General features: G+C 50.6%; 2 protein-coding genes across 2 annotated transcripts; one reads left to right on the top strand and one right to left on the bottom strand.

Annotated features, from left to right (window-relative positions):
- The first annotated feature begins 97 nt into the window (after positions 1 to 97).
- On the top strand, positions 98 to 4,328 carry LOC117858896 (protein farnesyltransferase subunit beta). Its single transcript, XM_034742051.2, has 13 exons — positions 98 to 415; positions 823 to 909; positions 1,008 to 1,149; positions 1,658 to 1,740; positions 1,827 to 1,880; positions 1,990 to 2,041; positions 2,108 to 2,172; positions 2,284 to 2,340; positions 2,414 to 2,486; positions 2,712 to 2,798; positions 2,884 to 3,025; positions 3,628 to 3,734; positions 3,877 to 4,328. The coding sequence occupies exons 1-13, from the start codon at positions 108 to 110 to the stop codon at positions 4,111 to 4,113; spliced, it is 1,494 nt and encodes a 497-aa protein (XP_034597942.1). The 5' UTR covers positions 98 to 107; the 3' UTR covers positions 4,114 to 4,328.
- A 3,771-nt stretch (positions 4,329 to 8,099) lies between these two features.
- On the bottom strand, positions 8,100 to 9,545 carry LOC117856494 (3'-5' exonuclease). The gene has a single exon (XM_034738847.2). It carries the CDS (start codon positions 9,486 to 9,488, stop codon positions 8,838 to 8,840), a length of 651 nt encoding a protein of 216 aa, XP_034594738.1. The 5' UTR covers positions 9,489 to 9,545; the 3' UTR covers positions 8,100 to 8,837.
- Positions 9,546 to 14,428: the final 4,883 nt, after the last annotated feature.

Raw genomic sequence — 14,428 nt, 5'->3', positions numbered from 1 at the left:
GCTGACGGAGTTAAGTCGGGCCGAGTAACATTAGCTGGGCCGGCCCAACGCGTTACTTTTTTGGGACTTTAATTAAGGTGGAGCGTCCGGGTCCACGACGGCGGCACATGGTTCGCCTGAATCGCCTCTCGCTGGGAGGAGGATCTGCGCGGCCGCGTCACCCAGCTCGTAGCCGAAACCGCAGGCCGCAGCAAGCGAGGGCCCAGCCAAGCGGCGGCGACCCTCCTCCGGCCGCAAGGACCATGGACTCCTCGCCGCAGCCGTCGCCTCCCACCGGAGGCGACCCGGAGGCGCCGGCGGATACCGAGCTCCCCAGGCTCACAGTGACGCAGGTGGAGCAGATGAAGGTGGAGGCGAGGGTTGCCGACATCTACCGCGCCCTCTTCGGGGCCGCGCCCAACACGAGGTCCATCATGTGAGCATCCCCTAGAGCACGCTAGTTTTCTTATTTCTGTTTAGGCTCCGCCCACTGTTGGCCGTGCTTGCACTAGTAGTTGAGCGGCGGATCCCTAGGCATCGATTTGGTTTGGGGATTGGAGAATTTGATGAACTATAGCTTCAAATTGTGAGCTCGCCAGTAGCTTTACCTATAATTGTTTCTAAAAACAACTTTACCTATTGCAGCAACATAATTGAGGAGTGCAGCGTTCCTGATTTGGTTGCTATAATTATTGCTTACACAAGCTTAATGCTGCCAGTTTATATGTTGTGTGTTAGAGTCTTTAAGGATACACTCATGCACAAACACTAAGCTTGAGATTTGAGATTACGTTGTTTGCTGCCTCATCCTGAGCTTTGATTGTTGAGTTGTTTCCTGTGCAGGCTAGAGCTGTGGCGTGACCAACATATCGAATATCTGACGCATGGGCTGAGGCATCTTGGGCCAGCCTTTCATGTTCTTGATGCCAAGTAATTCTCGTACATCCTTTAGTTATCTTGCAGAACGTTCTGTCTGAATTTGTGTCACTGATGCATAGTTATCCTCACATTGTTTCTAATCGGTACAGTCGTCCTTGGCTGTGCTACTGGATGGTTCACCCACTTGCTTTGTTGGATGAAGTACTTGATGATGATCTTGAGGATGATATCGTGGACTTCTTAGCTCGTTGTCAGGATAAAGATGGTGGATATGGTGGTGGACCTGGACAGGTTTGCTTCAACCTTAAAACTTTTTGAGCCGCCTCTGGATAATTTCTTTCGGTTTGCTATTTCCATTTATTTTAAATAAGATTTAGATTTTCATTTTATGCGGTGCGTGCATTAATCTTGAACTTGTCCAGTGAAATGCTGTGGACAGAGATATTTATTCTTGCATTTCACATTAAAGGCCTCTTTATTTTTCCTTCTTGGAATAAGTTAAACTGATATTTACATGTATGTGCAAATAAAAGAATACCATCTTCAGGCATATGATTAAAAGTCTCAGAATAATGAATAAATGTTTTCTATGAAATATCCATCTATGCTTTGGCTTTGTACCCTCAGGGATATCTTTTGGATAAATCATTTGTCCTTCTCTTTCAATTCACATAGGTTTTTACAGCAAAGCTTTTTGTTACTGGATTTATAAAATTTGATTTAATTTCTGTTGACTCATTGAAGAGGATTAATTATAAATGGTTTTCTTTATATATTCTTTTGCGCACATCTTTTGCAGTTGCCTCATCTAGCTACGACTTATGCTGCTGTAAACACGCTTGTGACTATTGGGAGTGAAAGAGCACTGTCATCAATAAATAGGTAACTCTTATGGTTTCTCTCAAACAAGATCTGCGTTACATACAACTATACAAGTCATTGGTTATAACATCTGCCTTCTTGTTCAGGGATAACCTGTACAAGTTTATGCTTCGAATGAAAGATGAATCAGGTGCTTTCAGGTACACATCATCACATCCGATCAGCCTAAATAATGTACAAAAATCACTTATTTTTCATATGTAACTCCTTCCGAGCTGATGTTGGCCACTCATCTTTCCTTCACCATAGAATGCATGATGGTGGTGAAATTGATGTCCGGGCTTCATATACCGCTATATCGGTGAGTTTCCTGTACTCCTCCATGATTTCTTTGCAGTTCTCTGATATATCCTCATGTTGACACTAGGTGGCCAGCCTTGTGAACATTCTCGATGTTGAACTGGCAAAAGGTGTTGGGGATTTCATAGCAAGGTTTTGTTTGTTTGATATGACTGTCTATTTTTCAATTGAAAATTTATTTTTGCTTGGTCAGAGTTCCTTTTTATAGAATGACTTCTCAATTCGTATACTATATGACTCCAGATGTCAAACTTATGAAGGTGGTATTGCTGGGGAGCCTGATGTTGAAGCTCATGGTGGGTATGTTTCTGACGATTTCTATTAATTTTCTGAATTCATCTGTTTAGAACATTAAGTGAAAGTTTCTTTAAAGGTACACGTTCTGTGGGTTGGCTGCTTTGATCCTGCTTAATGAGGCAGAGAAACTTGACTTGCCTAGCTTGATCGTAAGACAACCTCTTCCTCCGTCTTTATTTAATTTTACTTCTACTATGATGTGTGTATTTATGTGACTGATTTTATCGTGTTTAGATCATGAAGTTGTCCATTTAGGTCCTTTGGTTCCTAAGTGAACAAATTGTAGTTGATATGTATGTCTTTGGGTGATGCAGCAATTTTTTTATTACATTACAATACCTATTGGCATTGTTGCTGACGACTTCATCATTTAGGACTGGGTGGCGTTTCGTCAAGGAGTGGAATGTGGATTTCAAGGAAGAACTAATAAATTGGTTGACGGTTGCTACTCCTTTTGGCAGGTAATGTTAATATCCGTCTATGGTTAGTCGGTTATCTTTGCCACAAGATGTGTTCCGCATAACAGAAATCTAAGTGTGTGACCAGGGAGCTGCCATTGCTTTAACACAAAAGCTAGTTATGATTGTTGATGAACAACTGAAATCATCATATTCCTGCAAAAATCCATCATGGGATGATGCATGTGGTACCACTTCATCTGGGTGCACTTCAGAAAAATCTTCTTCTGGTAAGACTCATGACCATCCATATTTTTCTCGTGGAATGAAAAATAATCGTTTATTTTTGTTTATGATAAGTTCAAAATTAGTTTCCTGTTCCTCACCAAAAAATGGCTCCAGATAGTGTTCTAACTTCTAACTGATTAGGATTCCTTCTGTATTACTCCTCATACCATGCAGCAATGCACTTAAGGGGTGTTTGGTTTGAGGAATGGGGTGGTCCATTGTCTTCTCACTCCTCACTTTTTTGTTTTGTTTGTGAAATGGAATGGGTTGATCCATCACTACCTCATTCCTCACATGCTAATAATTACTATAAGCATGAGGAATGGGGTCATCCCACCAAAATTCATGGGATGTACTCATGATGAGGTGATTCCTCAAACCAAACACTCCCTTGTAAACTTAATCAGGCTAGTAGGCTGTACAATTGCTATCAGGTTGGCTATCAAATGATAGCAGTTATCTATTTTTAGAACCTTGATCTACTTTGGGAATAATGTCATTGTTGCCTCGCACTGTTTAATCAATTTTGTACATTTCATGTACAACTTTATATGCTCCATTTATGTCTCCCTGCTCATTTATTTTTCCTTTTCTTCCCTTGAAGATGTGGATTATGCAAAGTTTGGATATGATTTTGTACAACGGAGCAACCAAGTTGGCCCACTGTTCCACAACATTGGCCTGCAACAATACATCCTGCTTTGTGCTCAGGTGAGAGAAACTTCAAATACAATCCCTTTTCTGATATGCAGAGCTCTCTCACCTGAATATGGAATTTGTAATGCCATTCTATCATTTAAAGTTTTATCAAGTAACTTCAGATAATCAGATTACAACCGCTTCTGTAAAACAGGTACTAGAGGGAGGTTTGAGGGATAAGCCTGGAAAGAACAGAGATCACTACCACTCATGCTACTGCCTCAGTGGCCTCTCAGTTAGCCAGTACAGTGCCATGACTGATTCCGATTCATGCCCCTTACCGCAGCAGGTGCTCGGCCCATATTCAAATTTGCTGGAGCCGATCCACCCACTCTACAATGTTGTACTGGATAAATACCATACAGCCTATGAGTTCTTTTCAAAAGAGTGATCAGAGTGTAGGATTTTAGAGCAAAGTTGGCTAGGCATATTGTGTGATTGTATTGTTTGCACGGATAGTATTGGCCACAAGTACTGTGACATTATATTCGATATACATACCTTTAGTCGTGTTCTATCAGGCTATTTGTATGCTTGGTCAGGTGCATTGCCTGGTTTAGATGATCTCGTCTCAATTTATGTTATTGGCTTTTTTTAGTGTTGGTACATTGCCTGGTTTCGATGGTCTCATCTCAATTTCTGTTACTGGCTTTTTTTAGTATTGTCAAAAAAAAGTCATCAAATTGTAACGTTAGATACGCCATTGTGATGTGGAATTAGAATGAAGATTTTGTATATTTTAAATACAAAATTGTGTGGAGTTACTTATTATACTCTCCAAACAAATATACGACGTGAAGATTTGTTATTGTAAAAAAGCAACATCGGTCATGAACCATAGCGCGTGTCAATTACCCAAGGATCATTTAGTTATTAAAAAGAATCTAAGACTCTTGAGCGAGAAGACTCGCCAGCACTGGCTGTCTCCACTCTCCAGCCACCGCGGCGGACAGGCAGCTCAAGAGAGTCTCTGCTGTCAGAAACCGATGGCGTGACGCGCAGAACAAAGGTTACTGCCACAGCCTCAGGGTTAGGGATGGCCGGATGGGGCTGTGCTGCAACGACGTGGGTTCAACATTCACGGTGCTGTCGCGCGCTCGCGCGGCTGCCATTGCCGCTTCCACTACCACACTCCTCTAGCCGATGTTGTCGAAATGTCGAGGAAGGAATAATAAAGCGGTTTAGTGGTCAGCGTTCGTGAATTAGCATGGACAGATCCTGAAATCCTCGTGGTAGCGTGGATGCTTAAAACAGTTTAACTAGGCCGTTGAGGCCTGACGCAAAACTGTAAGGTAGATGAGCTGTGCTTATGCGGGCTCCCAGATGCTGGGATGAACATTGAACAATGATCACGAAACAGCTCCTAAATGCACCAATCACCGATTCACCATACGAGATGAATGACTAGCACGGCCAACACGAGATCGATTTCAGGATAACATAAGAAGAACATTTACGTGCCACGAATGCAGATTAAAGACAAGAACAATATGGTTGGTCCTTAAACTTGTCTCGTTATGTCACTTAGGGTGTGTTTGGTCTGGGATCGAACTGGGTTGGAATGGACCCCATCGACCTGTATTTGGTTGAAAATACATCTGGGTTGGATCGGACCTAGGAGGGAATATTCCTCCTAGATGCGGGTCAATGGATTCCGCCAAAACGAGCGGACTATTCCAACCCACATGGATGTCGTCGTTGCTCCGTTTTACGGTAAAAAGGCAGGAGCGTGCATGCGGCCGGCGCGAGGAAGAGGCAGGTGCACGCTGCTGCTGGCGCGATGAGAGAGGTAGGGCGCGCCGCCGCCGACGCGGTGGGAGAGGTAGGGCGCGCGGTGGTCGGTGCGGGGGAGAGGCAGGATGAGCGGCGGCCAGTGCCGGGGAGCTCCGCCACCGGGGGGAGGGAGGGGTGCTGGAGGGGCGGAGGTTGGGAAGAGGGAGGGGCGCGCGGTGGCCGGCGCCGGAGAGCTCTGCTGATGGCTCGAGGTGCGGGGGGAAGGCAGGGGTGCGCGGTGGCCAGCGAGCTCGACCTCCTGCGGGCGCGATAGGGAGGAGCTGGGCGACACGCGCGGGGAGGAGCCGGCGGGCAGAACAGTGCGGCGCATGGGAGGAGCCGACGGGCAGAGTAGGGCACGGTGGGGAGGAGCTAGCAGAGCAGAGCAGGGCGCGACAAGGAGAAGCCGTCCGGTAGAGCAGGCGGCGGCATAGAGAAGGGAGCTTGAGGAAGGAAGCAGAGGAAGAACATAAGATTCATGGAAAAAAAGAAAACAGAGGATGACAGATATGCCCCACATATGATAGGTGGGGCCATTGAAAACTGGGGCTAACGGTGTTAAAATGACATCTATTTCATCCCTCTTAACCTCTCCAACCAAACGAAAAACTGGTCGGACCCATCCTCCCAACTAAATATTTTGAACCCAACCAAAAAAAGTAGGATGGAGTCAATCCATTCCACTTAGTTCCACAACAAAATACATGGCCCCGTATTCGCAAAAGTTACATCTACCTCTAAACTTGAGCTCGGATCTCAGAACGGAGATCTAACCCCTAAACTTGCTTGGGTGTCACTAAGGTCATGTTTAGTTACCTCCCAACTTCCAACTTTGACACTATGCAAAAAGAAGATTCTCCATCACATCAAACTTGCGGTACATGCATGGAGTACTAAATGTAGACGAAATTAAAAACTAATTGCACAGTTTTGTTGTACTTTGCGAGACGAATCTTTTGAGCCTAATTAGTCAATATTTGGACAATAATTCACAAATACAAACGAAACGCTACAGTATGCTACAGTGCTAGCACAGTAATTTTGCATCTTCCAATTTGACCAACTAAACAAGGCCTAAACTGACACACTAGTGACACCGCAAAGCCTAGAGGCCGGCCTAGAGACCCTAGCTAGTATTCGCCATCGTAGAGCCTCCGGCCGACCTCCAACGAGGCGAACGCATCGGCGCAGGCGTACTTGGGCTGGTCCACCGAGAGCTCTGGCGCGTCCCATGCGCTGACGCGGACGTGGTACGGCTTTTCCATCCATCACCTCCCACACGAGCGGCTGGAGCCCCGCGCGGAGCAGGTCGGGCCTCCCCACCACGTCGGCGGCGAGGTGGCGCAGGTCGACGACGTGGCCGCGGCGGTGCGCGCGGTACGTCTCGGCCACCCACGAGTCCGCCACGTCGCCCGAGTCCGTGAAGCGTCGTCTCGATGAAGTCGTCGTCGTCGTCGAACTACACCACCGCGGTCCTGTCCGCGTAGTAGCCCTGGAGATAAGTCGCTATGGCACTCCCCTAGCAGTGGCAGTGAAGGATTGACCTTCCATTCAGGTACTTTTATCCTAGTTAATTTTAGATTCGGAACTAAAGATGTCTCGGATCAAAAAATACCACCGAAAATCAGAGGAGCGCTTTAGTCCCGGTTGTAGCGATTTGAAAATATCGCAACGACCCCCTCTCGTCCCGGTTGAACTACCGGGAGGGGGGGCTTTTGTGCCGGCTGGTTCTAACTAGGACAAAACGCCCACGTGGTCCTGCTTATTTTCTCCTCCTCTCCCTTCTCCCTTATCCTCGCGCTCTCCTCCTCCTATCCCTGCTTTTTTTCTCGCGCTTCCTCTCTACCTCTCCACCGACGCCTCCTCTCCTCCTCTCTCCTCATCTCTGCATCGCCGCCCCCTCCCCCTTCCTCTCCCGCCCCTGGCCTCCCCCTCTGCTGCCCCTCCCCTTCCCCCTTTGCTCGCCCCTCACTAGCAGTGAGGAGCGGTAGCGGGACGAGGGCAGGGCAGTGGCGCAGTCGAGCGGCGGGCGGCTGAGCGGCGGCGGGTGTGGCGTGGGTGGCCGGCGGGCGCGAGCGGAGGCGGGCGGGCGCGGGCGGAGGCGGAGGCGGAGGCGAGCTAGCGGCGATGGGTGAGGGTGGAGCGGAGGTGGGCCGAGGCGGGCGGTAGCAGATGGCAGCAGGCGGAGGCGGGGGACGGTGGAGCGGATGCGGGTGAGGGCGAGCGGAAGCAGGAGAGCAGGCGGCAGCGGGTGGCGCGCGGCCTTTTTTTTTTGAACCGTTTTATCCTGATTGGTTTTACCAACTGGAACTAAAAGGGGTCTTTAGTCCCGGGTGAATGACTCGGAACTAAAAAAATCTCTTTATCTTGAATGATTAGTTCTGATTGGATTTTCGGAATCATGGTCCTATCCATCCACGACTAAAACCGTGTTTTTCACGGGTGCGTGTTGACCTCTCTCTCTGCGTGTTGTGGTCGTCGTGGGGCTAGTGCGTTACTGCAAACGAGGAGGAGATGGGCACGACGGGGAGAGGGTTGGGAGCGGCAGCGGTTATATAGGCCGGGAACAAGAACAGAGCTAGTTACCTTGATTCTAGCTCACAACCCAAACGTTCTGTACGTACATCGTTACCTTCAAAGCTAGTTGGCCTATGTGATTTCATTTGGAAAGGGTTGCCCACCGCGCTTGCCGCACGATAAAGCTAATTGGCCTAGATCATGATGACAAACTAAACTTGCTAATGAGAACCTTGAAAGGTTGGATGATTGTGCTCATATAGTTTGAGAGTTGTAGGGGAGAACTGGAGAAGCTTTTGGTAGTATTTCTTCGGTGTTAATCTGGGATGCCTGAATTAATCAAGCTCATGAAGCCTTAAATAGGAGTTAATTTAAGAATAAACTAAAACATCTTATATTTTGGAAGAGTAATGATGAGTTGAGCAACAGCTAACTGTTGGAGTCAGTTTGTTTTTTCATCTGGTGTATTATCACATACGCATGGGCATGAGCGTATGGCGTTTGAACAGAACAGTAGCTATTGGTGCGTAATATTTTTGTCCCCTTTCGCGAAGATATACCACCCACTATTTTTTTTAAACTCAGATAATAATTACCACTTTCTTTTTCCAGTCTAGTATAAAGTTGTTAATAGAATCCACGCAACGAACTTGACGAGTACAGCTCACATGGAACTATAGAACCGACTTCACGATAGCTAATTAAGCATAATATTTACATGCCAAGACTGCAGACTAAAAAAGCCGGCCTACAGCAACGATGATTGGGAGCAGAGGGACGCCTAATGACAAAGTACCGCATGGAAATTCGAACTGACACTAAACCCTAGTAGTCGCCGTCGTAGAGCCTCCGGCCGACCTCGAAGGACGCGAAGGCGTCGACGCAGGCGTACTTGAGCTGGTCGTACGAGAGGTTGCGCGCGTCCCAGGCGCTGACGCGCACGCAGTGCGGCTTCTCCATCCGCACGCCCATCACCTCCCACACGAGCGCCTGCAGCCCGGCCGAGCGCAGCGCGGGGTTCCCGAGCTCGTCGGCGGCGAGGGCGCGCAGGTCCTCCGCGCACGCCGCCTCCAGCCCGTACCCGGCCCGCAGCTTGGCGAGGTCGTCGTGGACCCCGACGCCGACGAAGGTGAAGCGCTCGTCGGCGAAGAAGTCGAAGAGCGAGCCCGGGATGTAGTCGGCGTGGAGGATCTGGAACACGAGGCAGCGGCGGCCGACGCAGATCTGGAGCAGCGCGACGGGGGGCGTGCGAGCGTAGTAGTAACCGTAGCCGTAGTCGTAGGAGGAATGGCGCCATTCGACGTCCAGGCCGACGACGAGGCGGTGGAGGCGGCGCCGGTGGACGCGGTAGATCTCGTCCAGCCACGAGTCCACCGCGTCGCCCGAGTCCGCCAGCGTCGTGCGGATGGCGTCCTCGTCGAACGACACCACGTAGTGGCCGTGGCCGTCGTGGCTGTAGGAGATCGAGGTCGCCATCTACGGATCCTTTCCCGGCGGCGATCGATCGATCTCCGCGTGCGCTGTTACTTTTTGATTTGTTTTGGGATCAGATTGAGGGGCTGTTTGGTTTGCCTGCTTATTTTAGGGCTAAACAGCATTTAATGTCACGTGCAATGATCATATTGTCCATAATCATTGCTATACCTCCCTTTTTTTCCTTCTTTGCCTCCCTATGTAGAGAAGAACAGCACACGCCCGAGCCCTAAATCTATGGTAGTGGGAGCGGCGGGCAGGGGCCGAGGCCGTCGGTGGGGTGGGGCGGCGGGTGGGGGCTGAGGTTGTCGGTGGGGTGGGAGCGGCGGGCAGGGGCCGGGGCCGTCAGTGGGGCGGGAGCGGCCGGCAGGGACTAGCGGTGGGGCGGTAGGGGTGGCAGTGGCCAGGGAGCGGCCGGCGGCAGTGGCCGAGACCGGTGAGGCAGGACCGGTGGAGCGGTCATGCGGATGGGTGCAGGGGGGGGAGGGCGATGGGTAACGGACAAGCAATCAATGAGGGCAGAGGCTGTTCAGATCCAATTTAGCCCTCATAAGCAACCTCTTGGTGGCTTATTTGCTTATCCTTAGAGGCTAAAATTTAATCAAATAAGCAGGGTGTTTGAAGGTTTGGGTTAAAATGGATTAAAGTTATCGTAGTTCACACGCGCGGGCAGGCGTTCGTTCGCACGCGCGGGTTCTCGGGTGCATCGACGGCCGTGATGGCAAAGGGGAGTTGGGAAGCGCGCGCTGTCCCTTGTGCTGTTGTGCCCGATATGGCATGCAATCGCGCGATTCGCGCGTACGTGGCTTTCCTCGTATACCCTCGATGGCAATCATGCATGGCCCATCTATTTTGATCGTGTCAACAACAGGAGGTGTATAATCTATTCGAGATTATTTCAAAAAATATATATAATCTGTTTGAGATATACCGTGGGAACGGTGGGATGGATGGCGGTTAGAATGCCGGAAGGGACGATCACTCTGCGGTTCTTTCGGGCCCACCGGTCCTTGGGTTTCTTTGCGTGGAAGCTTTGGTTGAACGGCAGGAGCATCTCCAAAAGTATCACTACTAGGCAAAATGCCATTAGTACCGGTTGGAAATCCTTTAGCACCGATTTCGCAGCTAGTATTAAAAAATTAAAAAAAATAAAATCCACGCCCAGACCCCCTCTCGCCCCGCCGCCAGCCTCGCCCCCCCCCCCTCCCGCCACCCTCCGTTCGCCCCCTCCCGCCGCCCGACCCTGCCGCCCTCCACCTCCGCCCCGTCACCCCTCTGCCCGCCCACCGCCCAACCCTGCTGCCCTCCGCCCGCGCCCTCCGCCTTCACCCCACCTCTGCCCCACCGTCCTCCGCTTGCCTCTCCGCCCCGCCTCCGCCCTCCACCCCACCTTGCCGCTCCCGCCACCCGCCGCTGCTCCCACCGCCCGCCGTCGCTACCGCCGCTGCGCTAGCTGATTGGGAGGGGAGGGGAGGCAGAGGGTCGGCGCTGCGCTAGCTGAGAGAGAGCGCTGCTGCGCTAAGAGAGGAGAGAAAGGAGAGGAAGAAGGAGAGGAGAGAGAGTGAGAGTACTTCTGAGAGAGAGGAGGAGGGGAGAGAGATAGGAAAAAGATAGGATGCATGCATGGGAGCGGGTACCGCGCGCAGGGGGTGGCCAGCGGATGCTTTAGTACCGGGTGGGAGACGTGTAGCCCCCACCTATACTAATAGGTGACATTTAGTACCGGGTGGAGCCCCATCCGGTACTAAAGGGGATCACGGGGGACTCCTCGAGGACCATGCGTTAGGTCTGGTATTGAGGCTTGGGACGAACTTCCATTTCTCTAGATCCTAAAAAGCATGTTTTGGGACGTTGTTAAAAATTATTGGGAGGAAAAAAATCAACTCTCTCCAACATTTCCTAAAATTTGGCTTAAAAAAAAGAAACTAATTGCACCACATCATCCTTGTGGGCCGACGCTTGCTTTTTCACGTAGAAAACGGAACGCCGCCCCCGCATCTCCCAGCACCGCCGCCGCCCGAGGGTCCTCCCGGCCACCAATTGAGATAATAAGAGCATTAGGGGAGAGATGAGATGATGGAGAATCCGTTTTTGAAGTTTTTAGCCGAAATTAGGGCATGGATGGAAAGAAGCATGGGCACTCATATATGCAATCTATGCGTTGCCGCCGATATGGTAGGCGACGATGGTGGCGTCGTGCACCATTGGTGCAAGCCCGAGCAGGATCCTCCCTCCTCTGACTCCTCCCCCCCCCCCCCCCCCCCCCCCCCCCCCCCCCCCCCCCCCCCCCCCCCCCCGCGACGGATTGGGAGCGCTAGGCCGTGGCGCAAATTTAGCTCGCGAGGCGACACAGATTGAGCGCACGGAGAAATTGGGAGCCGGTTTACCCAACTGTTGGAGCGAGATTTTTTACTAGTTGGCTTTCAAAATATGTTTTGGAATATATTTTGATGCTCTAAAGAAGACTCATCGACGACGTGCTGCACTGTGTGAGGGCTGAGGCGGAGGAGAGGTCGCAGAAATCTCACTGTCAGGTCAGGGAGCCCGGAAGCCCGCTGCATGAGGTACTGTACTCTGTCCTTCGCTTTGACTGTTCCGATCGAGCTTTCACTTCACTGAACTGCGTCGCGTCGCGTCTCTGATATGCATCCACGGGCTCACGGGGTAATCCACGTACAGTTCGACGAGACCAAAGCGAGTCAGGACCGTCTACGACAACGATATGCATGTTTGTCGGGCCTCCTCACGTGGGGTGGCTTATAAAATATTTTTTCATAATGAGTGGGAGAGGAGCTATCTTTTGATCAAAAGATAGTTTCGTACATGCAAGATTATGTGAAGATATGGAGTTATTCATATCATAAGCTACTCCCTCCATCTATGTTTATAAAGGATGGTGTGATTTGGCACGATCTTCCAAATAATATTTTGACCATTCATTTATCTTATATTATATTAGTTACGGTTATAAACTTATGATCATTGTAAAGTATATTTGATTACGAATCCAACTATATAAAATTTATATTATTAAAATAAAAAATTAATAGTTAAAGTATTAGTTAAAGATTGTAAAGTTTGATCTTGACATGCGTGTGCGGCTTATAAATAAAACCGGAGGGAGTATGTGCTAAGAGTGAGATCATTAGAAGGGTTGTCTCCTAGAGTGCTTAGAGCTAGGTATCAGCTCGTACCATTGCAGAATCTTTACAGAAGACTTCCCAATACACGATCCTATGCCTTTTCGTTTTCATCCTTCCAAGTTCCACACAACGCCACAAGCGGGGAAGAGGAGGGTGGTCATGTGCCGAGCCCAACATTGACACCCTACTGATACTCTTGCATGGGCAACTTCCTCGTTGCTTCTTCGAGCTGCGCTCCTAGACGGCTAGATCCATCAGCCTTCTTAGCTAAAAGTTAGAAAATTGGGAACTCTGCTTACAAGTTGAGCTATACGTAATGACGTGTTGTGGATTCATGCATGCTTTGAGCTGCAAAATTGGGTCATAGATAAAATTTCAGGTGCAAATTTAAACGACATCGAATTTGCACGTGGATTTATTATTCGGTACACCTCGCAAAATGAGCTTGAATCCGCATTTGCAATCAAGCATAGACGTGGACCATACTCTTCACCTACAGTGTTCCTGAAATTTTTTTGCATGCGACTCTGGACCAATTTCGAACGTTTTCGATAGTTCGGGCTTACCGGTTACCCCACGCTTCTACCAATTATTAAGGAAGATAAAATCTGCCCATAAAAAAACACGCTAGCAACGAAAGAAACACGAGAGGGAATCTGAGCCCCCAACAATAAAAGAGATAATTTAACACTAGATAACTGATTTGTTTCTTCCTTGGTCCTCAAAAAATTTTAGTTCTCCATTTGACACTAAGTTCAACTTTCGTTTCTTATACAACACTCTGTTGGATATTTCGTCCGAGAACTGTTAAATGCCCTGTGAAAAGACGATTTTGCCCATGTAGGCTCCACCACCCTTCTCCCTCCTCTGCTCCACACCACACGGGCCTTCTCCCTCCGCCCAGCCGCGCCTCCCCCGTTGCTCCACACCGTCGCCCTCCATCCGGCTGCGCCTTCCCCGTTCCTCCTCATTGCCGCAGGGGTTGACCGCGCCCCTCCACGTCCACGTTGCCAACGACGCACCCAGCCGGGACCCAAGCTCGAGGAAGTCGAGCGCTAGGCGCGGCCTCCCGTTGCACGCCGTGAAGGGGAGTAGTGTGGCCGCGCGTGCAGCCCACCCTCCACCCACTCCATCCACGTCGCACTCCGCTTCCTCCGTGACTGCGACGCTTTGCTCGTGCACGTCGACCATGGCTGCCCGCGCACGTCGTAGGACTGCCGCGGCGGCTCGTACGCCCCGCTGACGCTAGCGACGGCGGCGGCCAGGGCGTCCCCCACACCCGCAGGAGAAGGATTTGCAGTGGCGTAGGTCCGGCAACATGGAGGCGGCGGATCCCGAGGGGCCACCTCCGGCGGCGGCGGCGGCATTGAACAACCGGGAGAAGAGGGAGCGGATGGCTGGAGGTGGACTTGCGACCCGGCACGGCGGCCACGACGGCGGAGGCCTCGAGCCCGGCCAAGCGCTCACGGAGGCAGGCGGCGCAGAAGCCCATGAAGGACTCCCCGGCGCGGTGGTAGCACTGGAGGCTCGCGGTGATGATGCGGCGGGCACCGTCAGATCCGGCCTACCCACACGCGTTCCAAAGGCGCAGCCGCTTCGACGCCCACGAGGTGTTCCTGACCCCGCAAGGCGCGCCGACCCGGCGGCCGCCGGCGCACACGGCGAGATCGTGTGGTGTGGAGCAGAGGAGGGAGAAGGGGAGGAGAGGAGGAAAAAGGGTGGTAGGACCTAAGGGGCAAAATCATCTTTTTGCAGGGCATTTAACGGTGGTTGGATGGAAAATCAAACATAGTGTCAATT

The sequence above is a fragment of the Setaria viridis genome, chromosome 5 (assembly GCF_005286985.2).
Source record: "Setaria viridis chromosome 5, Setaria_viridis_v4.0, whole genome shotgun sequence".
NCBI classification, from domain to species: Eukaryota; Viridiplantae; Streptophyta; class Magnoliopsida; order Poales; family Poaceae; genus Setaria; species Setaria viridis.
Note: the sequence above shows the minus strand (reverse complement) of the source record. Positions and strands in the feature narration are given on the sequence as shown.